The sequence below is a fragment of the Corvus hawaiiensis genome, chromosome 14, assembly GCF_020740725.1.
Source record: "Corvus hawaiiensis isolate bCorHaw1 chromosome 14, bCorHaw1.pri.cur, whole genome shotgun sequence".
NCBI classification, from domain to species: domain Eukaryota; kingdom Metazoa; phylum Chordata; class Aves; order Passeriformes; family Corvidae; genus Corvus; species Corvus hawaiiensis.
The window spans coordinates 931,826-958,435 of NC_063226.1; the positions used below are offsets into that span (position 1 = coordinate 931,826).

At 49.0% G+C, this 26,610-nt stretch overlaps 2 protein-coding genes across 14 annotated transcripts in view; both read right to left on the reverse strand.

The window, feature by feature from the left end:
• The window catches only part of MCF2 (MCF.2 cell line derived transforming sequence), a 54,747-nt gene extending 46,530 nt beyond the window's left edge, over window positions 1–8,217 (reverse strand). For all 4 annotated transcript variants that reach the window (XM_048318890.1, XM_048318888.1, XM_048318889.1 and 1 more), the window contains exon 1: window positions 8,115–8,217. In XM_048318890.1, the coding sequence (XP_048174847.1) occupies window positions 8,115–8,169 (55 nt within the window). In that variant the 5' untranslated portion in view covers window positions 8,170–8,217. The remainder of the gene's footprint in view (window positions 1–8,114) is intronic.
• Window positions 8,218–12,185: 3,968 nt separating this feature from the next.
• The window catches only part of ATP11C (ATPase phospholipid transporting 11C), a 55,350-nt gene continuing 40,925 nt past the window's right edge, over window positions 12,186–26,610 (reverse strand). For 3 of the 10 annotated variants that reach the window (XM_048318465.1, XM_048318457.1, XM_048318458.1), the window contains 5 exons: window positions 24,228–24,363; window positions 22,343–22,408; window positions 21,446–21,549; window positions 19,806–19,959; window positions 12,186–15,571 (listed from right to left, as the gene is read on the reverse strand). In XM_048318465.1, the coding sequence (XP_048174422.1) occupies window positions 15,455–15,571; window positions 19,806–19,959; window positions 21,446–21,549; window positions 22,343–22,408; window positions 24,228–24,363 (577 nt within the window). In that variant the 3' untranslated portion in view covers window positions 12,186–15,454. Of the gene's footprint in view, window positions 15,572–16,748; window positions 16,845–17,707; window positions 17,799–19,805; window positions 19,960–21,445; window positions 21,550–22,342; window positions 22,409–22,901; window positions 22,918–24,227; window positions 24,364–26,610 lie in introns of those variants that run through there. The other 7 variants (XM_048318459.1, XR_007206715.1, XM_048318460.1 and 4 more) reach the window with 7 other exon arrangements.

Here is a 26,610-nt window from a genome sequence, read left to right on the forward strand (position 1 = left end):
CACATCTGCCAAGCTGCTGTAACAGCGCCTCACGCTCACCACACTGACCAAACGCTGTCTGCTGCTGGGAAATCCATTTGGAAACGGCTTTGCTGTGAATGAAGAATAGCAGCTTTTCACGTGGGGGTTGCTGCTGTAGTCTAGGGAACAAAACTGAAGTAAATCAAATGAAAAGTGTAAAGGATCACACTGAGCTTCTCCATGATCTGCCTGTTCTCAGCTGCTTGTGCCTTTGGACACACAGCAAAGCAGCATTTATTTGGTACTGAGGAACCTTCAAATCAGCACATTTGCAACTGATTTCCACTCTCCTGGTGACTTTCTGGGCTAACTGGGGTAACCAGCCAGCGTCTGTCTTAGGCTGTCCCAGCACAGGAAGGCTCACCTGCCCCAGCAGGTCCTTTGAGGCTGACACCACCCGTAACACAGCCCTACACACACCAGCAGTGTCTGCAGGAAGCTCTGGTGCTCAGGGACTTTCAATGAGCTGGGCTTTCTCCAGCTGCCACAGGCACCCCTGTCTGAGGCCAGCATCAGTGCAAGCCCCCCCAAACAGCCCATGGAGAACGAACTGGGGCAGGTGCAAGGATTAAATCAAATTAAATTCCCATTTTGCTTTGTGCAGGAATGGGAACCAAATTCCCTTGGAGCAGAGTGCTCCTACCATGAACCCAGCACAGTGGGGAGAGTGGCCCTTCCAGCTTCTCCTGCTGATGCCGCTCCACTTTGCAAAATTAAATATTCACTGGGGCAAAAAACAGAAATACAGCCCTGCATCTGAGGAGAAAGAGCAATGCACCACCTGCAATCCGCCCCCAGCCCAGCCCGGATTGCCATACCCACTCCACACACCCTAGCCGAGTGACCCTGCAGCCCATCACTCTCCCTCTCCACACACCATGTCCAGAAAGCAGGACAGAGGGAGCTAATAGGGGAAAAAAATACTACTTTACACTGCCTGCAACCTGCCCTACTGCGAACAGCACACCTGCCCATCGTCCACACAAAGCCTGTGCCAAGTGACAAAGTGCCTGCCCCTGGCTGCAGAGAAGGAGAGGGCAGGAGGATGGAGGCATCCAGGCAGCTGCCCTTACTGCCCACACACTGCTTCAACCAGTACCTTCCAGGGGACCTGACCCACCTGTGTGCTTCCCCAGCAAGCTTACACCTGGACTAGGATCCTAATATCCACGTGCCCAGACCCAGCTCCCGTGTCTCTGTCCTGCCCAGGAACAGGACATACTGCTGGGTACAGGCAGAGCAGATGTTTACACAGCATTTGTAGGAACTGGAGCCAGGAGGGGCTGGCAGCCGGCCGGGGGCACGAGGCTGATGGAGATACCCCATGGCACGTGCACTGCAGAACGTGTGGCACAGAACACCACATTGTGCTCCTCAACAAGGCCTGCTCTATTCACCAAAAGGTTATTTATAGGACCTGGTCTGAGCAGAGAACGGACAGCCAAGGTCCTGAGGCTGCTTCCTGGATCTGAGAGTGAACTCTTCAGTAGCTGAGAGCAAACCATGTCTCCAGGGGCTTTAGGTCCTCATCTGGGAACAGAACAGGCACAAGTGCCAGCAGGGTTTGGTGTTAGCAAAGGGCCATGAGCATGTTTGATGACAGGAGCAGGAGAGACCCCTGCAGCCCCCACGCACCAGGCTGAAGCAGGTGTCCATGTCTGCACGGCTGTGTGAGAGCTGGCACCAAAGGGTGAGTGCTAAACACCCTGCTGAACCAGCTGTTGGGTGGTGTTGGACCAACCCAGAGAGCTGGGCAAACCACAGCACTGGTTTCTGGATACAACAAAGAATGGAAGGTCTTGGGATCAGCCATGAAGTCCAAAAGACAGGACTTGGTGGCTTCCTCCCCAGAGACCTCAGGCTCAGGGACCATTTCTCCCTACAAGTGAGTTTGCAGCGCGCTGGCTCACAGGGGCTCACACATTCCCCACCCAGCACTTACAAAGATTCATAGGGCAGAAGAGCAGAGGGGGGTGCTAATAATAAGAGACATTTCCACTCTGTTCCACCAAAGTCACCCACACAGAGCACATGGGGGTTAACAACCTTACACTGCAATTACACCTCTATAGCTGAGGAAACAGCCTGACCACAGGTTTTGACCTGGGAGGACCTTCTCCCCATGTGAGAAATACCCTGCAGTAAAGCATACCTTGCATCAGTGTCCTTCTCTCCATACTTGAGAAGTTCAGCTGCTAAAGAAACATGGAGACTTTGTTGTGTACAGTGCATGAGCTGCTGTGGGACTGTCCTGCATTTGCACGTGACCTCAGGTATGCTGCAGAAGCTCCATATGCCATCATTAGTCACTTCCAAGAGCACTGCTGAGCTGCACACACCCTCGTATGCACCAAAACCACATTCAGCTGCTTGTGCATCCTGCACAACCACCACACAGACCCTTGGCACCAGCTGTACCTGCAGCAAAGACAAGGCACTGCTGCTGCTCAGGGCAGCCACACAGACCAAATTCTCCTTTAGCCATCCCAGTGTACGAAGAACAAGTGCTGCTGCTGCTGCACCAACACCTGGCACAACCAACAGTTTGCAATTCCAGGTGGTGCAGCCATTCCCCACACCAAGTGAGTGACACAAAAGACACATTCAAATATTTATGGCAGAAAGCTTCAATACCAGCGACTGCTGCAGGTCCCTTTGTCCCCACAGTCCACAGGGACAGCTCGCACCTCTCTGCGGCCAGGGGCTCACGGGAGCATCTGCAGTCCTCGAGCCCTGGGCTCAGCCTGCAGGCACCTGCTGCCCATCTACAGCCAGTCAAAACCAGGCTTTCATCTTGAGGGAAAGATTAGCAACTACATTAGGTTTATAATGCCTATTTTTCTGGAAGATATGATGTATTGATCCTGAGAAAGATGATGGGGCTCCTGGGCCAGTTCTGTCAATATCCTCACAGCAAACCTCCACCTGCACATAAATCTCACAAATCTCTGGTAAATTCTTGAGCTGGCAGAGGCTTGCAAAACCCACTTCTAGAGGGTGGCTGAACTGCCACCTCTAACATCTCCTTGGAAGAGTATCAGCACAGTACAGGGAATAAGGGATGGCAGAGCCACGAGCAGAGCTGCACCCCTGGAACATGGTGAGAGCTGTGAATGGACAGGGTGGTGCAGTGCTGGCAGCACACCCTGGTCCCCAGGCCACAGGTGGCAGTGGGGCCATCCCAGGGCCAGGACTGGGTGGCCCTCACATGGAGGCAGGTCAGCAGCAAACACCTCCTTTGGAGCCAGGCAAGACAGATGCCAGCAGCACCCACAATGCCAACAAAGGGACTCGGCCCCTGCAAGACCTGCATGCCCTGCACATGGCATGAAAGTCCCACCAGGATTAGTCCATCGCTAGGAGTGACGGCTTGGTCACCTCACCAGGTTCAAGGATGCCTTTAATTATCTTTTCTCAGACTGGGGAAGATTTTTAAGGAAAGGCTCACTCTATTTTCAAGCTCCTTCTTTTTTACGTCTCCCCAAGCACCTGCTCTAACACAGCGTAGGAAGCAGGATGCAGCACCAGATGGTCCTCTCTTCTGACCCAGGGGCTGTGCTTCTCCTCCGAGGCCTGCCGGGGCTTATGTGCAGTCAGTGCTTCAGTGCAGACACACATCCCCAGCACCCACACCTAGGGGTGTGCTCAGCTGAGAAACCGTACAGCAGAAAAAAGGAAAGCTTCTGAAAAACTAGAATGACCTTTTCAAGAGGCTTAGATTTAGATACGCTGAGGATAAGAGGAAAAAGGCAAAAAAAAGTGCTGTGAAAGGAAAAGAAGATAAGAGATAGAAAATGTTAACTCGGTGCAATTCAGGTTTGAGGACTGCCATCCAGGCAGCGTGACTGATCCACAGAGGAATGTCCTCACGGGACCAGCCCCATCAGAATCACCACCTTCCAGTGTGGCCAGAGGGGTGGGACATCACCACATCCAGGCAGCCACCTGGGATCTGGCCCCACAGCCAAGCTGCAAGCCCCAGGGCAGGAGCATCCCACTGCCAGGCATCCCTCCAGCAACTGCAGTGGGGAAACACCGGCTGTGGCTGGGCAGGAGCACCCCGGGCACCAGTATGGCACAGCTGCAGCCACTCACCAACACACAGACCAGCAAAACCTCATTCCTGCTGACCACGGGCCATTGCTGCCAGCAAGACAAGGTGCAGCCAGCCAAGGATCCCAGACAAGGTGCAGCCAGATAAGGATCCCACGTTCATGGAAATGTCATCCTTCAGTACAATTCTGGGAGCTGGAGTGAGCAGGAGGGTCTGCAGGAGCAAGCGGCTGAGCCACGCAGCCAGCGAGGAGGAAGAGGATGTTCAGGGGAGGTTAAAAGATCTGGGGTGTCCCAGTGTGCTGGAGACCACAGAGTTTTGGGGCTGGGGGGAAAATCTCTTCCAATTTATATTTAGCAACTGGGAAACCGTGGAAGCTTTGCTAAGAAAAGGTGAAGCAAAAGCAAACTAAGCAGCGACAAGGCTTACTTGTTACCTCCTGTTATGCTCTGATGTTTTCATGCCCAGTCAGAAAAACTCTATTCTCATATCACACCAAACTAAGCAAAAATTGGGAAACATAAAAGCCAGCTCCACTATACGTGAATTCACGTCTATTGCAAGAAATGTAATAAAAGATTCTCAACACCCACTCTTTTGGATTGAACCACAGTGTGGGAGCTGAGAAAATCTAGTTTCTTGCATTTCTAATATATAGCAGCTTCAATGTACTTTTGGTTTCCTCCTTTTTCCAGTTTCAGCCACTCTTCCCTTACCAAAGAGAGCAGTACAGGTGTTTGCACATCAGTACCAGGGCACATTTGCCAGCTGTGTAGGAAAAGGCACATTTAGCATCTGCCACCAGTACCCATCTTCCCAGCCCAAACCATCACCCCCTAAACCAGAGCCCATTCAGCACAAAAGACTTCCAAAACGCAATAAAAATATATAGACATCAGTAACTTTCCCATCATCATTCACTACCATGCAAACACTGTTTTTTCAGAGAGGAATTCCAGCTTTGTGCACAAAGTAACTCTTGGGAGATATATCAGCAGTAAATCCTTGGGCCCCACTACCTGCCGGGGGAACCTGGAATGAAGCTCACTGCGGTCACTGGAACAATTCCTTTCACAAGTGTTATAGCCAGGAAACTAAACTATGCAGCCAGGTTCCCCCAGTGGCATCACCTGGAAACTCTACTGTAAAGCAAGGGAAAACAAACACAATTTTTCCCAAACTGGAAGTGGAAATGCCTGATTCTGGCATTCCCCATTGAGCAGAAGCACATTTCCAAATCCAGCTAACCATGTTCCTGCAGCAGGCCTGTGGAATAGAAAGTGAGATGGGGAGGATATTGCTGGGTGTCTCACCACCCAGCCCTTGGACAAACATCCCCGGAGCAGCAGGATAACTGTGCTGTGTGCTGGGTCCCAGGGAACAGCTCTGCCCCAGGAGATCCTGACTCATCTCTGCTCTAAAACTAAGTGCAGTGTTGCCTGGGAGGAAAAGGGGATTCAGAAAACAAGGCAGCCCCACCCAGTCACTTCCACCACCACTCCTCACACTCCAGCTCCTCTGCCCACCGATCTTCCAACAGCCTTAAATTTCCTCGTGTTAGGGAAGCTGGCAGATGAGATGGGCGAGGCTGTGGCAGCAGAGCAGGCTGAGGAGGGACCTGCACTGTGCCCAGCACATGCCGAAACAACCACTGTCACAGCCACACGTGGCTGTCCACAGGACGAGGCTGAGGGCACCCGCCTGGCTTGTGGCTCCAGGATTTCCCTGCAAGTCCTACCGGCCAAAACCAACGCCAACCAAAGGCTCCCACGGCAGCACAACCAGGGGCAATGTTGAGCTCTGAACTCCCCATCTCCACGCACACGGGGGAAGCTGTGTCCCCAAGCATCCTCTAGCTCAGTGGTGAAGAGAGCACTTGGGAAAACTCTTTCTTTCCCCATGTTTTACACTTTGGTTGTTCCCTCCCACGCAGCCCTGCTGTCACTTCACTTTTGTCCTGGTACATGAATGATAAACCATTAAACTGTGGTTGTAGCAAATGTGATGCAGGGAGAGGAAGCGCATCCCACATACTACTGACTGCTCCCAGACTACTACTGCTCGGTGGCCCACCCAGAGGGTCTGGGCTGAAGGAAGCACAGAGGCTGCTGTGGTTCTGCCACGCTCTGAGGGAGCCCAAGCCATTTTAGAGATCAGAATGGCCATAAAAGGCTTGGGATTTTTACAGGCTTTTATCTCAGTCTAAGGAAGATACACGCAGATCACCTTCTACTGGAAAAAACCAACAAGTTTCCAGTACTGCTACATGTAGGGAAATGGTTAAAACATGGCCCCAGATCAGGCTGAATGCTCAGAAATCAGCAATAAGGGAAAAAAGCTTCTGATTTATTTTTAATCTCGTGATTGGAGAACCTTACTCAACTTTGTCTCTTTTTCAATGCTTTATTTTAAGAACCTATGTAGATGCCAAATCATGGGTCTGGATCCTGCAGCTACAACCACACAAGTGTGCCATTGCGGGGATATTTTGACTCTGTATGACCATTACACAAAGGTCATCTGCCAAAAGCTGGTTAGGCGAGAGGGCTCATGCTCATAAGAAACGCAGTACCTGCTTTCACCTGGTTCCTATTACATGGCTCACAGCAAACGCTCACCATCTGTGTCCCCATCCCCATGTCCCCAGCTCCTGCTCCAGCAGCGTGGGTGTTCCATGCCGACAGCAGCACAAGGAGGATTTAATCACATCCATTCAAGCAGCATCCTCTGCTAATTGACCATGACCACCCCTGCCTACATTCATCTACTCCATTTTCAGGGTGCAGGGAAACGAACAGGGCCAGGTGGGCAGGACAGCCAGAGCAGAAGGTGCTGTTGGCACCATCTCAGAAGGGCATGGACACAAGCAGCTCCTGGGAAGCAGGTGACACATTGGTAGAGCCCTCACCTGTGACCTACCCCCGACAAACTCTTCCTGCACCCGCAATTGTGCTTTTCAAAGAGGTCAAGAAACCTGGACTTAGACAGGAAGCTTTTTTTGGGTCACTGTGTCTTTTTTGTGCCTGGCACAGCTCCAAGCGCTCCGCCAGCTGCAAACAGACACGGAGCGATGCCTTTGCCTGCTTCTGACTCCTGACAAGGTTTGCATCCCCTAGTGAGGCTGGACTCACCCAAGGTGCCACCAGCCTTCCTGGTTTAGGAAAGACATCACCGTAAAAATACAGTATTTCCTGTAACTCCCCATGGGAAAACAGGAAAATAATGAAAAAGTGAGGGCTCCACGCAACTTCTGAGCAGATCACTGTCCATCAAAGGAAACATCGCTGAGGCAGCTACGGCCTGAGATAAGGAATCAGATTGCATTTGCTTCTCACATTCAGGGTGTGCAGCCACAGAACCACAGCCACATCAGTACGGTGCTGCATTCCCGGCACAACCCGGCATTCAGAGGTGTTTGAGGACCAAGGGAGGAATGACGAGGTGTCTAAGAGAGACGCACACCTTAGACACATCTGCTTCCCTACTTCAGGCGCTGGGAACGGGCGGTCACTGCCAGCAGGCTGAGACACAACTTCCCAGGGAAGAGTTCTTTACTTCTGGCCACGGGAACCCGCGCAGAGGGCTTGCACTGGCGAACATCCCCCTGTCACCGGCAGCACCTCCTGCCTTCAGCCCGCACTTTGAGCCACGCGTTCCGGTGACATGTCGGGGGATGTCAGCGGCGCGGGGGACGCGGCTTCTCCTGAACACCGGGGCCGTTCCGCACCCATCGTGCCGTCCACTGAACATATAACAAAACAGCACCTCGAATCCTCAGCCACCCGCGTGCGGCGAACCCTCCCGAGGCTTCCCCGGGCAGCGGGACCCGAGCGCCCATAACGCGCCCATAACGCGCCCGGCACCGGCACCGCGGAGGGATGGGGCGGCGAGCGATGGGGCACCTGCGGGGACACCCGTGCGGCCCCGCCGGGGGCAGAGCGGTGCCGCTGCCCCCACGGGGGTGTCCGGGGAAAGCCGCTGTCCCCCCGCCCCCGCCCGGCCACCTGCGAGCCCCGCCGGCCCGGCCGCCCGCACTCACCGGCGGCGGCCTCCAGCAGCGCGGCGGCGCGGAGCAGGCGGTAGTAGCGCTCCATGTCCCCCGCCGAGGTGCCGCCCGCCGGGGGCCCGGCCGGGGCCGGGGCCGGGGCCGGGGCCGGGGCCGGGGCCAGGGCCATGCCGCGGGCAGCGCTCCCCGCCGGCAGCGCCCGCTCCGCGCCCCGGGCCCGCCGGGGCGGGGCCGCCGCCTCCGCCCGCCCCCCGCCCGCCCCCCGCACCGCCCCGGCCCCGGGGCCGCGGGCATTTCTTCCCTTTTTTTTTTAGCCCCTTCCCACGCTTTTTCCTTCCTGGTTGGTTTGTTTGTTTGTTTCCTTTTTTCCCCCCACTTTTTTTCCCCCTCTCCCCCCGTGATACTCCCCCCCTTTTCCTCTTCCTCCCCCCCTTTTTTTCCTCTTTATTCCTTTTCCCCTTTTTTTCCCTTCCCCTATCTTTCCTCGTTTCCTCCCTCTTTTTAGTCTTTTTTCCCATTATTTCTTTCTCTTCCCTCTTTTCCTTTTTTCCTCGTTTCCCCCCTTTTTTTCTTCTCCCCCTTTCCCCCTTTCATTTCTTTCTCTCCCCTTTTATTATTTTTTTTTAAATTTACCGCTATACCCAGTGCCCCCCAGCAAACCACCCCGCAGCTGGATTTACTCCCTGCCTTAGTGCTTACAGCACTTCTGTAGGGAGAAAAAAAAAAAAAAAAAAAAAGGCATTTCCATCCTCTGCAAACAGCATTCTAGCAAATTCCTTGAACGATTTATGAGAACTACAATAAGTCGTACTACAGCCAATGCTGGCCAGAGCTCCAAACACAGCACAGGGCTGACCCATCATTCTCAGTTTCCCTGGTGCTGAGGTTCAAACGATGCCAGCTCATTCTCAACAGGAGCCTGAGCTGCCCAGGAAGGCAGCACGGAGAAGTAGATGTTCCTGTTTTTCCAAAACAACCTTTTAATTATGCTCTTTACTGTAATAGCAGCCTTTTTCCAACACTTCAGCAGTCACGGCTATTAATTAAAGAGCCATGGTCTAACAGTGGTAATACAAAACCCAGCATCTTTTGGTAGGCCCTTCTTACAGTGATACAGAATTTTTCAAGGAAAAACTACCATTCAGTCAGCGCTCCCTGTTCGTGACACAGCAGGTTCTCACTAACCAAACAGTTTGGATAGATGATTTTCTGTCTGGTCACAATGCACTTCTTGTATGACAGGGAGAGCTCATGTGCAGTTACTCACGAAAAAATCCATCTGATATGCAAGGCTACAAGTGAAGAAATACAGCCATGCCACATTCCTGCTGCATTCTTATCACAGGAACGGTGTTTGCGCTAAACTGCCACGGCTCATGGAGAAATGGGACCCATCCAGGTGCTGAAAGTCTCTTTTTTGCTCTACCACTGGGCAGGGGATGCCCTGCTGTAACCGGGGCTCATCCCCAACGAGTGTCACACACACACCTGACACAGGATTTTGGGGAAATGAGGCTACCCTGTAGAAGATGCAGCTGTCACTCCTAAACTTTCACAATCGATCCATTTCTTGCTCTCTGGACAGAAGGCAAAGTCATCAAGTCAGGATCTGGATCAGGTCTCTGCAGCCAGCACACACTCTACTCCAGCCCCAGGTGGGCTGGGCTGGGCCACGGCACTGGATGCTGGCAGGAATCCTGCACATCCCAGAGCTGCACCTCCTCCAGACAGTTCAGCCGACACAAGCCAGCCCCAGCCAGCTCTCAGCACGGAAAAGCTGCGTTCACTCAGACTGGAGGGTAATTGCTCGTGGCTTTTCCTTATGGCCACTAAGATTCATGGTTTGGAAACCCAGCTGCTACAGACCCTCCTTTGGGGCAATTCACAACAAATGCCCAGCTATCCCAGCAAGGCATTCCGCAGAGCCAGCTCCTCACATTTTACACTGGCAGAAGCTCCTTGGCACGTCTGTCCCCTCCAGAGCTCAGTGTTACTCTGCCTGCCCAGGAGATAATAAACTGAGAGAGAAGGACCAAGGAGACAGATTAAAAAGGAAACAACGACAGCCAGAAACATGGCTGTTTCTTTTTCAGGCCCCACAGCAATGTTCAGCATTCTGAGATTGGCACATACAAACTTGTGCATAAGGGGCAAGAGCCCTTTAGAGCTGTGGAAGACCTTGACAGCACCTGCAGCACCTGCTTGTAATTAAATTAAAAAAAAATAAAAGAGATTTATTTCATGTGGGTGCAAAGCCTCATCCTTAAATCTAATCTTAGGGAGAAGGTGTAGGAAGAATTCCAACTTATTTCATTAAATCCAGATCAGAGGCTGAAAAAACCCACTCAAACAAAATTCAAACCCTCTTGAATTTGAAAAAAAAAAAGTACTTTTTTTCCCCTTTCCCAGATTAAGGCTAGAAGGTTGGGTTGAGACTGGAGCCATTATTTGGATTTGAGAAATCACCCTTCAAAAATACCTGTTCAGTCAAGAGCTGAGAACTGGAAAAACAGAACTGGCTAACACAGGTTAGAGTCAAAGTGATGACCAAGGGAATTGCTCACCTCTGGAATAAGCACAGCAACAATAAACTACTTGTGCAGAAGAGTAATTAAACTTGGGTTGGTTTTCATGGGATTTTAGGAGGATTTCTTGAGCAGACAGCAGCATCACCCTCAGTCCAGGGGTACTGTCCAGGTGGGCAGACCCTCCATAGCCTGGCAGAAATCCTGGCCTCACTGAAGCCAGCCACACCCACGCAGATTTAATCAGGAGGAGGATTTTATGTCTCCTACTTGAACGTGAAAAAAAAAAAGGGCTCCACTCTGTTCTGCAACTCTCACTTTCCCCCTGCGTCAGTCAGACCTGCCTTATTTGTTGTTACAAGTCCTGGTTTTGGAAAGGAACATTCACACAGGTGCACACACACACCCTTTCTCCAGGCCACACTGCATTTTCCAGCTCAGCAGGTTAGCCCCAGACGTGAAAATTTAAGAAGCAAAGCCCAATCCCAGCAGCAAGAACACTGCAGATGCATGTCCTGCAACAGCTGCAGGGGGACAGCGAGGGACAGGGACACCACGACCCCTCCACGAGCCAAGAGCCCTCACACGCCAACAGCCTGACCTTAAAAAAACTGCTGTCCTTGTTAAAAATCACCTTACAACGTGACAACATGTTCTTTCTAACAAGAAGGGCTACATGGGTGTTTTAAGTGCTAATTTTGGTGCTTTCTGCAATACTTGGTGCCTGGTGGTCATCTCCCATCACTTACGTTTACAGCTTCTGTCCTGCCAGCCTGGGCAGCCAGCTCAGAGTAAAATCCTTTCCAGCTCTTCAGATGATTTTCACTATCACTCCCTGGTGCTATTAAGATTCTCAATGCGTGGATCTGGTTTCCAATAGTACGAGCTGCCTCGGAAAGGTTAGAGTTTGTTTTAAATAGCTCAGCCATCTGTCCTGCACTGGCTGATGGGAGCTGCAGAGATCGAAGCAGCCAAAACAGAATTTTTCAAACTGTCAGTTTTTCATTACAAACATTTCAGCGTGAATCAGACCTGTGTCCTTAAAAAAAAAGTGAAGTCTATATATTTTCCTTGTGTATTATACAAACACTCCAAGTCGTGCTTTAGCAGTTTCCTTGTGTTGTTGGAATTTCATCAATGCAAATGTTGGGCCTGAACCTCACCAGCACCAGGCACTTTGCAAATCTCATTTGTGTACTTGTAGGCTTTGAACTAAAAAATACTCATTTATTACAGGTAGCCACGACACACAGAACCAAGAACCAACACAGCAGTATGGAAAACACTTCATGAATGGAAACATTCGTTTTGAGGGAAATGAGTTGAAAGCACACAGGCCAGCTGTGTGCAGCAGCTGATGCCAGCAATTGCTAATACACTGCTGGAAAAATAAAAATGTATGAGAAGCAACCAGTATTTCCTTAGGCAAATGCTGCTCCACATCAGACAACCAAGCATGGCCTTGCTGGCATCTACCCCCAGTGAAAACGCTGATGGTGCCCTTAGTCCTACCCTGGAAAAGCCCACATAATCAACTATCCCCTAGGAGTTTCAAAGGAGACGAGACAGACAACAAATATATATTAATCAGAACAACATACCAAAGTTTATTGATTACTTCAAACAAAAGTTTCTGTAATGAAAAAGGAGCAAGTTGCATTCATAAAAGGTAACATTCACATTCAATTTCCTTGATATAAAGCAACATAAATGTATAAAATTGCATTAAAGTGAAAAAAATGTAAGGTTGCAGTCCTTTTTCTTTGCAAGAAGCTGAAAATGTATCTGCTCATTGCCTGTATATATAATTTACATTTTCTATACACTACATTTTTTTAAAAAAAATTTGTAGCTGGGAAATTGGATAAATGGTGCAGTATTAGGAAAGTTTTTCGACTGTGTGTATACAAATTCAATTTGAAGCTTTTATGCAATTCCAAGTCATTTATAATATTCCCGCAACGATTAGGATTAGTTTTTGAAAAGTCGCTATGACTACACCAAGCTCCACTGTTATCACATAAGAGTTTTAGAGGGAATCTTAATTACTTTCCTTATCTTTCAGTGTCACTAGTCAGTGATTAAACTTCAACAAATTATTATGAGAAAAACCCAGCCTTTTTTCCTTCAACTTTCTCCACCAAAAAGCCTGTACTGGCCTTCTAGCCCTGACGAGCACCCACCACGGCATCACTGTCCCATTGCTGCCACCTCAGCTTCCTGCTTACAGCCACTACCACCACTTCTTCGCCTCTCTAACCTCAAAAGGGGTCCAGTTTCCCCCGATTTCACAAGTCACCCACAGCAACAGCAATTTCATTTCTGCTGCTGCTGGATGATGAGGATCAGCTCTTCTGCAGGACCAGGGCAGCCTGGCTGTCCTGGCACACAGCACTACACCAGTGCACTATCTGAAGATCCAAGCCCAAGAAAAACTGCATTCCCCCAAAAGGGCTGCTACTCAAGACATTGTGCATGAATTCCACCCCACCTGTCAGCACACAGACCTTGGGTTTGAACATACAGCTATTGCAACGGCTTGTTCCAGCTGGAGACAGGACACTTGGAAACACCAAGAGAAGGATTTGGTTCTCAGAAGGCTCTGTCTCGAGACAGGCAGCAGAAATCATCCTGTTTAAGTGACTATTGAACAGTTCACACACGTCAAGTTTCACTGTTCCCACTGATACCACCAATGGAATTCCAGGAGAACAGACTTTGACCCTTGGAGTAGAGCATGACACAAAACAAACAGAGAAGCAAGGTGTCAGGCTTGGGACCATTCAGGCTTGGAATGGTTTTGAATCACAGGAATTAGGCATTTTAGCGCCCATTTTTTAAAAGTTATGTAAACACAAGTCAGCAACTGTATATTTAAGGAGAATGGTTAGATTTGGCATATAGAGCACATCTTCCTCGTATTCATCGTATACTTGATCTGTAGGCACCACATTTTAGCAAGAAAAGTTGAGAACAGGACAAGGTCTGCAAGTTGAATTCTAGGTCTGTGAAATGAGCTAGGAAAACGGGAAAAAAAGAAGAAGAAAATGAAAGCTTTGCCCATGGGACACATGCTGGCAGTGCAGCTCCTTACTTGCACGCAGCAAGGAGTCGAGCCGCGGGCGCTGACACGGCGCAGACACCAGTGCAGAGTGTATAATACAGTGGTCCTGTCCAAATGTCCCCTCCCATGCTGGGTGATGGCAGAGCAGCCACAGGGACTGTGCACTCCCCTCTCCCTCTCAGGTAAGGCCCGTCCAAGCCCTCATGATGCACGAGAGAATTTGCCAGCAGCTGATCTGCACCAGTTGAAGACGAACCACAGGGGTGGCAGCCAGAGAGCAAGACTTGATTCTTCCCAAAATTAAAAGTCTGAGGTTCAACAAAATTTGGTGAGGGGAATGTTCTGTCTAGTCCCAGACTGTTTTGTGGTATGTACATGACACAAAGCCTGAGCGAGCGGGAGCCAAACCCAGGGGCAGCGCAGAGCTCGGTGCCTCTGCAATGAGCCCTGGAGCTCCTCACAGGGGCTCCTCTGCCCCTGGGGGACATCAGCACAAGGGAGGGACTGTCACACCAACCAGTGCTGCCACACAGGCTGCTCTGTCACTGCTTATGACTTAACACAACAAAAAAAGCTGCTCTTTCCACATATGAAGTATCAGAGAAAAAAAACCCAAAACCATTGAGAGTCAGGCATCTCACTTCTGCTGTGCAGGACCTAAAGAGAAGAGTTCCTACGACCATGGTACAGGTAGATGTAAAAAGAACATGCCAATTTAAAAAACAAATAAAATGTAAAATGAAATCAGGTTCATGTATTCAATTTTAAACTGTCTTCTTTCTCCTTAGTGCAGATAACTCAAGATGCAGTTTTACACGCCTGCAGGTTCACAGGCACAGCCCATGTCCCCGGGATCAGCCAAGGACTACACTGCCACTCAGGCCTTTGAAGTGTTGGAGCAACTGCACAGTGCAGTAATGTAAGCACAGCCACAGGAGCCTGGGCAGAGGGGCTCAGAGTCTGCCACAGCCCAACTTTTGAGATTCCCTTCTCCCCCATGAAAGCTTCTTTCCATCACAAACAGCCACAAAACAACCTTTTCTTCACCCTTCAGCAGGAATAAACCCATCAGCAAACTGCTTGTGGGAGGATGCTCTGGCACTTTCCCAGCACTGCAGGTCTTTACATGGACACCACTGCTGTGGAGAGACCACAGACTGCTTCCAGCCATACCTGGAGGAGGGAGCAGCAAAGATTTCTCCCAGATTTTCAGTTGATCCTGCTGTGTGCATCTGGGAACCCACGGCTGGGAGGGGGCAGCCGCCGGCCGAGGCAGCGCAGCCCCAGCACCAGGAGAGGGGCTCCAGGTGCATCCACCTTCTGTGTGAGAGGAGCAGCCTCTTCCCAGCGCCCTCAGTGGGCTGGAGGGGGATGTTATTGGGTTGAAGTCTGTGCTACTTCTTTGGTCAGGCAGAGCAAGAGTTTCAAGCAGCTCTCTGCTGCTCTCGGACAGATCTGCAGTGGGCAGAGGAAGCCCCCATGTGAGATGGGGCTGGCACTGCACTCTTGCACTTCAATTCATGCTGTTTTGGGTGATTTCCTAAAGATGCTTTCTCAGCCTCCAATGATGTAGAATTTGGCAGAATTGGTTTTTCTGGGAGGGCAGGGAAGCCACAAGACCAAAGACACGGGTACCATGGGGCCAGTGCCCTGGCTGCTGCTCTACCAGCATGGCTCTTACAGTCCTTGGTACTGTCAAAGGGAACTGTCAGGTTAAACCCACGGGCTTTCCTACAGCATGACAATACTGTGATGTACACACAGCAGTGTTTGTGTGGAGCACTTTAAGGTATCCTGAGAGGATATCTTTCTGCCAAATTAGTAACAGCATCTTCAGTCTTCACATAACCATTCTCTATACGTTTGTATGACACTAATACAGGCAGATCAAAGGGGCCAGCCTGCAAAATCAGAAGAAAAACAAACATGTATTGCAACTGTTACATTCCCAAACTCAAAAACCTTTTCCTGGGTTATTTTAAAAAAAAATTAAATTATATAGGAGAAGAAGAATGATTAGCCCATGATAAAAGTGCCAAATATCATTCACAACCAAGCAATCAGATGACAAATCGATTTTCACAATTTGCAAAATGCTGCATGAAGTCTAAAGTGGCATCTGCCTCGCTGTCTGTCCCCGGCAGCTCCCGCTCTGGGCTGGTCCAGCCGCCTCCCACACCAGTCTGCATCAGAATGCGGTGGTGGAGAGCACCACCTAATGTCGGTGGGGAAGGACTGGCTGCACGGGCCGGCTGCCAGACGCACTGGAGGCCTGGCAAGCCGGGCTGCTGCACCTGCCGTGCCCATAAACCTGATTTCTCCAGCAGCAGGCGCGGGCACAAAGGTGCAAGAGGTCTGTAGATAATCTGCAGGCTTATGTTTGCAGCAGACACCACACCTGACATCTCCACTAAAAGCAGAATTGTGAATTCAATTAGGCACTTTTTTTATTCTGCTACTGCCTTACTACCAAGTTTAAAATCAAGTCAACCCACACGAGGATGCTCTGGGTGTGCGTACAGACACACGGACACCGAGACATGCCTCTGTCCCATGTGCCCACATACACAGATAAGTACATGTGTTTAGTTTCCATCTATGCAGATGAATTAAAACATACTTATTCTATCTGACAGAACAGCATGCACCCTAGAGAAAGGGATTTTGGTACAATTCAGATGCAATACTGGAATCATTTTAACAACTGAGATTTCAATGCTTCACTGTAAATGTATCAGCATTAGCTTTTATAACCAGTGTTAGCACAATTCAGACTGCACTCTCAAATTAAACTTTCTGTAATATTAGACTGAAATAGCAGTTAGATTGAAAGATTCGTTTACATATTGCCAAATATTTGAAAGAATCTGTACAGATATGGGATTCTCAAGAAGCTGGATAGTACCACATCCCCAAATTAAAATGTATCCCAAGCATTGCATCTCCATTCCACAAGGACAGGTGCCCCACACCAATAGTCAAAAGGATTACAAGAACCATGGTTTAATTGATTTGGAGGGGGTTACATTTGGTTAATTGATGCCCTTAAAACCATCCCAACTCCTCCGGACAGGGTACCTGTTACAACACATTAGACTCATCTGAGAATGTTCTTAAAAGAAGTGGTGTGACAGAAGGTCTGGCCGACAATGAATCAGGTGCCTTCCTGCTGCTCTGCAACAGCGAGGCAAAGAGACTTATAGCACACATGACCCTCAGCCTGCCTGGGGTCAAACAGTGCAAGACACACAATCCTTTTTACAGCTGAGTCATTTCATAAAGGATGGAGCAACACACTGTGATTAACACTGGCTCGGTTTTGCAGGGCAAGAGGCATGGAGGGTATTCAGAAACTGGCCCTGCTTCTCAAAATGTCTGGAGGTTTATGCTGCAGGTGCATTTGAGGGAGGAGGAAAACATCCCTGATCTCCACATAACTGGTATTTTTAAAACAGCAAGTAATGGTGGAGATGTGCAATGGAACCAAACACTAGGGACATGTAATCAAGGTGCTTTTCTGTGCATGGCCCCACCACTCCCATGGTCAGCAAGTCCAAGACTATCCCTCAATGTGAGGGCTGTGGCTTAATCACACAAAGAACAACAGCAGCATTAACAACTGGGATGGACTGGGCAAGGTGGGCACTGGGGAAGCTCCTCCTGGGTCAGACAAGCCTGAGGCACTTGACAACTCATCCAGAGGACAATCAACATCCATTCCACCTTGTCCCACTTGTATCTGGTCCACTAACACAAAACTACAGCAAGGAAGGAGAGTGTAACCAGCTTTGTCTGTGTCCACCTCACTTGGACATCCTGAGCACAACCAGCTCACCCACCTGAGGTGCAGCAAGAGACCCAAGGGGAAGAGACAGACGAAATATTTAAGCAAAAGATTTAAATTAAGGCAAAAGGCGGGGGAAAGCAAGGTTTTGCTGTGTGAGCAAATCTAAATGTGGGTTTTCAGGAGTTAGGCATTAAAAGGAAGAAAAAAGCAGTTGAGCAAGCAACACATTGCGACTCAGAAAGGAAATCACCTTATTCACTCCAAGAAAAGCTGTGATTGCTGGAAGTTTGAGAAAGCATGAAGATAGTGGATGTTCCTGAGGAAGGAAGGCGCTTCGTTACCTAGTTCACAACAGCACAAAAGACAGAAAATTGCAGTACAAGAAAGAGAAAGGCAGAAACCAAGGAAAACACAAATGCGCCTTGCAGTTAAAGAAACAAACAAAATCAAAACAAAATCAAAACAACCACCACACTTCCACACAGAAAACTTAATAAAGGCTGAGCAGAGCTGATGAGCTGTGTTATAGGACACTGGGGGTGAAACCCTATCCCCACTGGGGTCAAGGGCAAATGCCCATCAGCTTGGCCTGAAGTCCATCCTACCCTTCCAGAAGGGATCCTCGGCTGCCAAGTTGTGGTTCAGACCCCTAAACAATGTTCCTAATCCTGTTTTTCACTTAATGCTCCCCTTGGGTCTTTTTATTACAATATTAAGGTCGGAATTTTCAACAAAGGTCTTGATTTGAAATGCTCTACCTAGTCTTAGATGCCTTTACAAATCAGGTGACTGACTTTGGTGTCTGATGGCAGACACAGATATCCAGCTCCTTCAGGCATTTACAGTAAAGCTCTTACACAAAATGTACATTTAAATATGGCTCAGCCTGTGTTTAGTTTGGGATGCACATCTGGAGACTTTTCTAGACAACACCCAATTTGCTTTGCTAAGTGATTTCACAAGAGCCTTTGTTAAATGAATATAAAGCACTCTTGAAAGTAAGTATTGCAAGAGGGAATGATCTTTGGTCAGCAGCTGAAGGCAAAAATGGGTCACCTCCCAGGTGAGTTGAGCTGGGGCTCAGAAACCCCCAGGTCATCCTTCCAGGGCACTGTCCCCAAACTGTCCTATGTCTGCAGCTGAGAGCAACTCACTCCCAGCCTATTCAACAGGGGTGCCAAGCTAGAAACTATTAAATCATACTCAAGTGGAAGAAGTTACACAGATCCTCATAAAATACAACCATGGCTTTCTTACCATCTCTGTTGTTTTCAACTTTAATGACGCCCCGTCCCTGGAAGTGTTCATGGCCAGGCTGGATGTGGCCCTGAGCAACCTGATCTAGTGAACTGCATCCCTGCCCATGGCAGGGGGCTGGAGCTGGATGATCTTTAAGGGGCCTTCCAGCCCACACCTTTCTGTGATTCTATCAACGATCCAGGGGTGGGGCTAATCTGGCTGTGAGTTGGCCAGGGGTGACCCCACACCATGTCCCTTCGGCTGTGCCCTACTGCAGCCTGGGGACATGTAAACCCGAGGTCAGGAGGCCAGGGCTGGCTGGCAACACAGCACATGCTGACCCAGGGCAGGACTCGCTGATGCTGCAGGGGAAGAGAGAGGCCGCAGGAGGGAAAGGCGCGGGGGGGGTCAGCAGGGGCTGCCCAGGGGATGGGGCTGCACCCCTGGGACGTTCAGCACCTCTGGGCAAGCAGAGACAAAGGCAGGGGGCTCAGCACAGCGAGTTGTGAGCCTGGCAGTGCTGGCCTTCCCCACTTGCAGGAGCAATGAAGAAAACTTTTAAGAGGTTTCCACTTCCAAAGGGAGCCCTCCTTCCCCAGCAGGGAAGGAAAGCTGTTCAGAAACCAGACACCTTTCAGGGACAGTGAACACCATGGTCTGAGCCCTCGGTTATGTATGGAGGATGGGCAGATGTGACAGGACCTGACCCTGCTCCCACTGCACCAGCACCTGAGGACACACCCAGGGGAGATCCTGCTTGTGTTTTTCTGACATAAAAATGAGCAAGTTTTTTCAGGACAAGATATGGTGTGTTTGATGGTCAGTTCAGGCTGGACAAGGCTTACACATTTCTCTAGGAGACAGAACATTCCCACCCAGGGAAGGCAACTAAGGAAAGGCACAGGTTGAGTCTCTCCCCGCTACAGATCTAGGCAGTATTTTTACAATAACTTCTTGACGTTTTTGGCATGTGAAAGAGCAAGACAAGACTCAAGAAAGCCTCCCTTGAGATGTGAGTGGTACATGGTATTGTTACAGGTTCATCTGGTGCCTAAGGGTAAGAAAGGTCTTCCTAAAAATACAGTGGGATGCATCATCTTGTTCCTTACCTGATGATTTTTCTCTTTTATATTTTTTAAAACTATTAGAAGAATTTCTGGGAAAAGGCTGATAAAGATCAGGAGAATTATTGCCAGCCATGTGGAAACAGAAGTCAGCATATGAGCAAATACAAAATACATTCTTTGCTGCTTCAAGAAAGGCCTGAAAAAGAAAGGATACAAATAAATTCTGGTTAACATGGATTTTCCAAGGTTAGAATCAAAGGAGATTTCATGTCAAGCTGTCAGCAGTTATGCCTCCCTTTCAGATGGAGATGGGTACAGCACAGAAACACACTGTCCATCCTTCTCCCAATCCACCTCCTGCCTCTGACTGCACTATTTCTGGAAGAAATACTTCAGAAATGTCACCATCCATTTTGAATCTTCCACATCTGTTACTTTTCAGGGTGGGAAGGGGCTTGAATTTAGCTACCATCACTGAAAGATAAGTTATTCACCTCATCAAAAACCAGGTACTTTTATTTCAGCTTCAGGCTTTGCTATGGCTTCTAGTTTGGGTTTGATAGTGGAAATCCAGAGTCTCACAATCACAACAGGTTATTTGCTCCTTCCTCCCCCTTCCTTGATGAGGAAGAGCAACCAACAGCTGTTTGTGAAAAACACCATCAATAACTGATGACAAGGATCCCAAAGCAGTTTTTGCTTAGTGTTAAGTCAAAAATATTGAGCTATGCAAGTTAAACAGCAGAAGGAGTTTTCAGTAGAAAACTCACACATTTCAGCACAGAGTTGTGGCTAGACTGCAGATCTGGATCTGTGGGTCAGCAAGAGTTAACTGAAGAGTTAAAGCTTGTGATGCCCAAATAAAAGACTTAAATCTGTTTACATCCTTACTAGCAGGTTACTGGATCAGGGATCCAGCCAATAGCCCATGGGAAAGCAAAGGTGTAAAATGGGAGATGCTGTCAACTGTGAATGTCAACTGAGCACTTACTGCAGCACAGGAAATACACAACTGGCAATGCTGGTAAGGTACTAATGCTCACCTGCCTTTGCAGCACATTGAACCTAAAATACTGGTTGCACTCAAATCAATGAGAATTTCTTCTACTCAGATCCATGATTTCAACACCAGGACCTGTGCTTTCTCCTGTTTATTTTTCCCTCTTAAGCTGTCCCAGAGGGCCACGTCCTCTTGCTCTGCATCTGCCTCATCTGTTCCTTCCGTTTCACTGGGTGAAATCCACCATGAATTCTTCCTGTCTCTCTCACCCACATGCACAAACAGACCCTAAAAGGTTTTTACTCTAGAACCTCCCAATAAAGACAAGAGCCTCAGCACCACAAACGACCCAGCAGGCAGAAAAGCAAACACTCCCTGCCAAAGCTGAGCACCTGGATGGCACCCAGGGCGTTCTCTCTCTCAGGCTATTCCCTCTGGTGGGCTGAGACCTCCTCAAACACATCTCATCATGCAACAGCCCTCTTCCAGCACTGGCTTTTGGTGGGTGTTGGATGGAGGCATCCCTTCCTCACTGAGCAGAGAAGGAGCAGGGTTGCACATCCCTTGCCACCTGCAAATCTCAGGATACCCCAAATGAGGGGATGCTGCAGCCATGTGCCCTGCACAGCCAGCACTGGGCATTCCCCTAAGAAACACCATGGAAAGAAGAAAAGATACTTGCCAAATGACTCCTCCCCAAAAGAATGAGAAAAACACATAGAAAGCAAGGGAGCCCCAAATCACAAAGTGGTTCATCCACGTCCAGAATCGGGTATCTAACGCTAGCTGTGGGAATAAAAAGAGAGAGAAGAAAGGCTTTAGATGCAGGGTGTATTGGGATTGTATTTATATGAAATTTCAGACTGGTTTCACACTAAGGTTGAAGGTTCTCCAAACAGCTACCTCTGTGCATATGGGCACCAGGAAAAACATTTTCAATATCCACAGTCTGGCACAATGTTAGCAGGGAAACAGTGACATTCTAATTGTAACTGACACTTTTTAATGGAACAAATTTGATGCAACCCTTGATGCTACAGGAAAGAAATGTCTAAAGGTTACAGGGACTGTAATTGCCTCTTGTCACCACCTGCTGTCCTGAACCAAACATAAAAGACCTTTTGTAAGGTCTTATGCAAACAGTTTGTTCTGGAAAGCTCCATGAAACAAAATAGATTTGCTATTGTTATTTGACACACGTGCTTTTGTGATCACTCTGGCACTCAGCCTTGTCTGAAACAAGGTGAACAAATCCAAATTCTCTATTGCTCCGCTCCTCTTGCTGGAACTGAACATCGAGGGGTGAAAGCAGGGGGAAAAGTCAACCATAACCAACTGGAGTCCTCAAAAGAGGGGAAAAAAATAGAAAAATAATTTAAACGGAAGATAAACGCTTAAAGACCACAGACTGCACAAAGGAAAGTAAGCAGGTTCTGCCTCTATGGAAGATGATTTAAGTGTGGTAGAAAACACTCAGACATTTCACCTTCCACACATTCATTACACACTTTTACAGAGCACACACGGGCCTTGGAAAACACCTGCCATGAGTGACTCAGGAAGGAAGGGAGATGCTGACCTTGAGAGTGACGGTGAACACCAGCACGGTGAAAACAATGGTCCCGAAGGTCCAGTTTCCAAACACCTGTAAAACACACACCATTGCCACAGGCGCCTCGGCCCTGCCCCATGGAGGCACAGAAACAACGATGGGGACGGGGTGCAAGCAGGGAGGGCTGGGAGGGCTGGGAGGGAGCGACTGCTATGGGAGATCAACACTCGAGAGGCTCCAGGCACCCGCACGACTCGCCGCCCGCTACGCCACCCTGAGCCATGCAGTGCCACACACACGGGTGACCAGAGCTGGGACAGTGACAGCTACAACCTCCTACTAACAGCAATGTCGATCGAGGATACAAGTCATTGCACCACCTGCATTTCAGGATTTCTTGGCAATTTACTCAGTTTCTGCTTTCTCGCCACACTCATCATCATGTCTTTGCAGTCCCCTCTGCAGAAGGCACCAGTGGGTACTGTTCATCTGGTTTGGTTTGTGGGTACTAGTGACTACGCACACAAAGAAAAGCAGATACTGTATATAAATCCAAATGATGGCAATGAATGGGAGGGATGCTTACCAAAGGCTGTCAAGATCTGAACGCATACATTAAAACAGAAAGTGAAATGTAAAAGTTTTCAAAAAATGCAAAAAAATTAAATTCAATAGGAGTGAAAAAGGAGTCAATCAAACATACATGGATATTATGAACAATTGCTGGTAGCAGTTCTTACAGGCATAAGTGCTTACAGAACAGGACATAACCACAGATCCTACTGTAGTGCCACATAGACTTGACCCCTCAAGGCATCTGCAGAACATACCAGGGCTTCATGTTTCATTCAAGTATGACCAGAATGGCTATAAATACAGAAGAGCACTGATTTGACAATACAGGGGCTTGACTGGAGCCACATATCCTGGCATTGATGCAATGTATGAATATACATACATAAATTTCATCAGCTTTTCTCCAAGTGTTAGCTGCTAAAAAAGGTTTAGGTATTTTCAAGGGTCACAAGTGATGACGTAAAGAAGTTTCCCATCAGTCAAGATCTAATAACACGCTGCACATTACCCTGGGGAAAGGGTCCTGAAACAGCTCAGGCCACTACACGTGGCAGCCACCCTGCACTAATGCTTTGCACTCTGCACTCAGTTAACCAGCAAAATAAGAAAAAATAAGAAAAAAGGAAAAAGAAAAAACCTCCAACTTTTTTCCTCCTCTTTCTGTACAAGTTAACCCAAGCAGCTCCCACACCTCGCTCATGTGGCGGTGCAAGTGCTCGTCCCCACAGCAGAGGCACGAGCAAGCAGACAGCAGGGACAACATCCTGCTCGCTCCAGCAGCTGGGGACTTGTGCTGGCTCCAAAACAGGAGCAAAAGGCCAGCACCAGCCTTCCCCCAGGGCAAAGGGAGATGGGAGGCTGAAGTCACAGCGCAGAGCATGCACAGCACACAAGCAGCCCTGCACCATGTCTGCGCTAATGAGCAGCATCTCATCAAGGTGGGCTAATTCAGCTGCTCACAACCAGCCAAGCACGTGCCAAATTTCTGGCTGTCCCTGGTGGGAAGGACAGACACTGCTCCTGCCCTGGGCCAATGCCTGGGATCACACAGAAGAGGGGACAAGCGCTGTGCAAAGCTCACTGGGTTGGAATAGAGCTGTGTGTAAGACTAGTCATTTTACCTAGTGAGTGTAACCAGCTCTGCCCTGTTTCCATGGTGATCTGGAAAACGTTTTATTTCAAGCATTTGCTGCAGAATCACACCATAAGCAAGGCTACACTGTCGGACAAGACTCGAGACACACTGCACAGATTAAGCGCGTAGATATTCCCTGCCAGGCATATCAGAGGCAGTGCACAAAACAAACACTCATCTTCCTTTTTTTGGTGGCGTTACCTTTCCGTTATCTTCCAACGACGAGTTTTGAAAAAGAAAATAAACCCCAAAGAAAAACACGAGTCCTTCAAAGGCGCCCAGAAAGGTCCAGTATAGGAACGGCCTCCACTGCAGCATTGCATTATCCGACACCTTCCTGCCAAGAGATGGAGTAACAAGACCATCACCACCACGTTTAGGATGCGCTGCAAAGCTCCTCACAGGCACAGGATCAGGGGGCTTTGGAGCAAGCCCTTGCTGTAGGAGGCAGGAGGGAAACCACAAAAATACCTGCCAGTGTTCAGGACATAAAGAACACTTCTCATATGCAGCTGCTGATCATGAGAAATCACAAGAGGTTCAGCATATGAATTGCTTTGTCCTTCTCCTTTAGGTAACTTGGATGAAAAAGCACAAAGTGAACCAAGGCAACGCTGTCCTGAGCCTCTCCTGAACCCCTGCACTGCCCATGGTATCTGACACTATCTGCTTAATTTTAAAAGCAGGGTAGGGCTAAAGAGCAGCTGTACGGGATGCAGGAAATCCATGGTGTGCTTCCCTCTTTTTGTTGAATGCACAAAGTCCTTTTTTGAGAAAAGCTCTGCAAGTCCTGTTCCCTCAAGTGGTGTTTTTCTGCACAGGCTGAAAATAACCTCCTGAATTGTATGGTGGGTGTTTTTATCACAGGGGTTGTAGCAGGAGGCTCTTGGCTGAATGCAGGATGAGATCTGGCACAGAGGCAGCAGCACCAAATGGATGGGCTATGAGCAAAGCTCTGCAGGGACCACACACAGGGCCTGAGGAGTGCAGGGTGGCTATCAGGGCAGGAGGGAGTTAAAGACAGTTCCCTGCATCATTATCTTTCCAGATTACTTTCTTTAAAATCCCTATCTTTTTCACATTATTCTCCTTAACTCCTAAAGCAGTACATCCATTTTCAGCAAGATGCACTTTGCAAACCTGCATGGTGCCGGGCTCCTGTAATTGCAGTTTCTAAAACAAGACCCTATTGAATCCTACGCACAACGATGCCGTGACCACGCTCTAACGTATCACAGTTTGGGTCTGAGAAAAGAGCAAGGATAAACCAGACTGGAAGTGTGGGTTATCGCAAGGAGAGAAAATACAAGCAGCTTCCTCCCTGCGAGCTCTGTTTAGCATTCCCATTTCTGTCCTGCAGTGCTCATGGTAAACAGGCTTTTTCCAGACTCAGGATCTGCACTGCAGCAGCTCAGCACTTCCTCCAGCAGCAGCGCAGCGGGCGCTCTGCATCCAGCAGCACATGCACAGTCATGAATATTCAAACTAAGGCTGTTTCCCCCCAACAGACAGACCCCAGAGATCAGAGAGCCCACCAGGGGAAGGCACAGGGGCCTGCTGTTATTGCTCTCTGTCGCACAATACTCAATTACCAAGCTATTTAAAAACACAGATGGTGGCATTTTACCATACGAGGGAAGGAACAGAGAACTCTAATCAGTCATGGCTCTGAGTGTTCACTTCAAAACCACCCAAGCCCCTTCCCAGCCTTACAGCTCTTGTTGCATTCACTGCTTCTTCTACACCTAAGGCAACTTCCACACAATATTTTGGGCACCTGGTAATTCCCTTTTCTCTCTCTGCACAGACATCACTCTTGGCTCGAGCACAGCTGTGCCACACGTGGCTCCTCCACTGGTGAGGAGCATCACACCACAGTGACAGGGCTTGCACAGGGCACTGGCCAAAGCAGCCCTGACGTGGTTTTTTCCACAGGGCTGAACTCACTGCCAGGCTGGGGAATTAGCAACAGGGACACATGGAGAGGGGTTTTCTCCAAAAAACCATCTTCCTTAGTCTTTGCTGAAGGGCTGCCCCAAGCGCATGTGTGGGCAGGGCTGGGAGGAAGATGGAAAGCATCTCTGTTTCTGGGCAAGATTGGAGCCTCTCCCCGCTGCAACCAAGGAGAGAAGACAATAAGCAAAGCAGAGAGACAGTGTAAGCTGTCCTTTCCCTGGGCAACGTGGCCAACAACTGAGCACGTGGATCGATGAGCAGAGCTCCCTGGGTTCTGATAAGGGGACCTGGCCAGTGGAGGGGAAGCCTGGGGGACCATATCCATTTAGACAAGCTGAGAAACTACCTGCCTGAGCTGGGATTCAGAAACATTCATCTTTCTGAAAAAGAATGGATCCTTTTTCCTCCTGAAAGCTACATCTCCCCGCCATGCGTTACACGCTCTATCACGTGCTTGGCTCGCACTGCCTGGCTCAAAGGAAACGTGAATGAATGGTCTGGCCACACTCACAGCTCGATTTTTCTTACAGATGAAGAATTCCACCTACAGTTTACTCTTTTATAGAGATACAGCAGTGCAATTTGCTAGACCAGATACTGTCAGAGAGCATAAACAAGCAGCAATAGG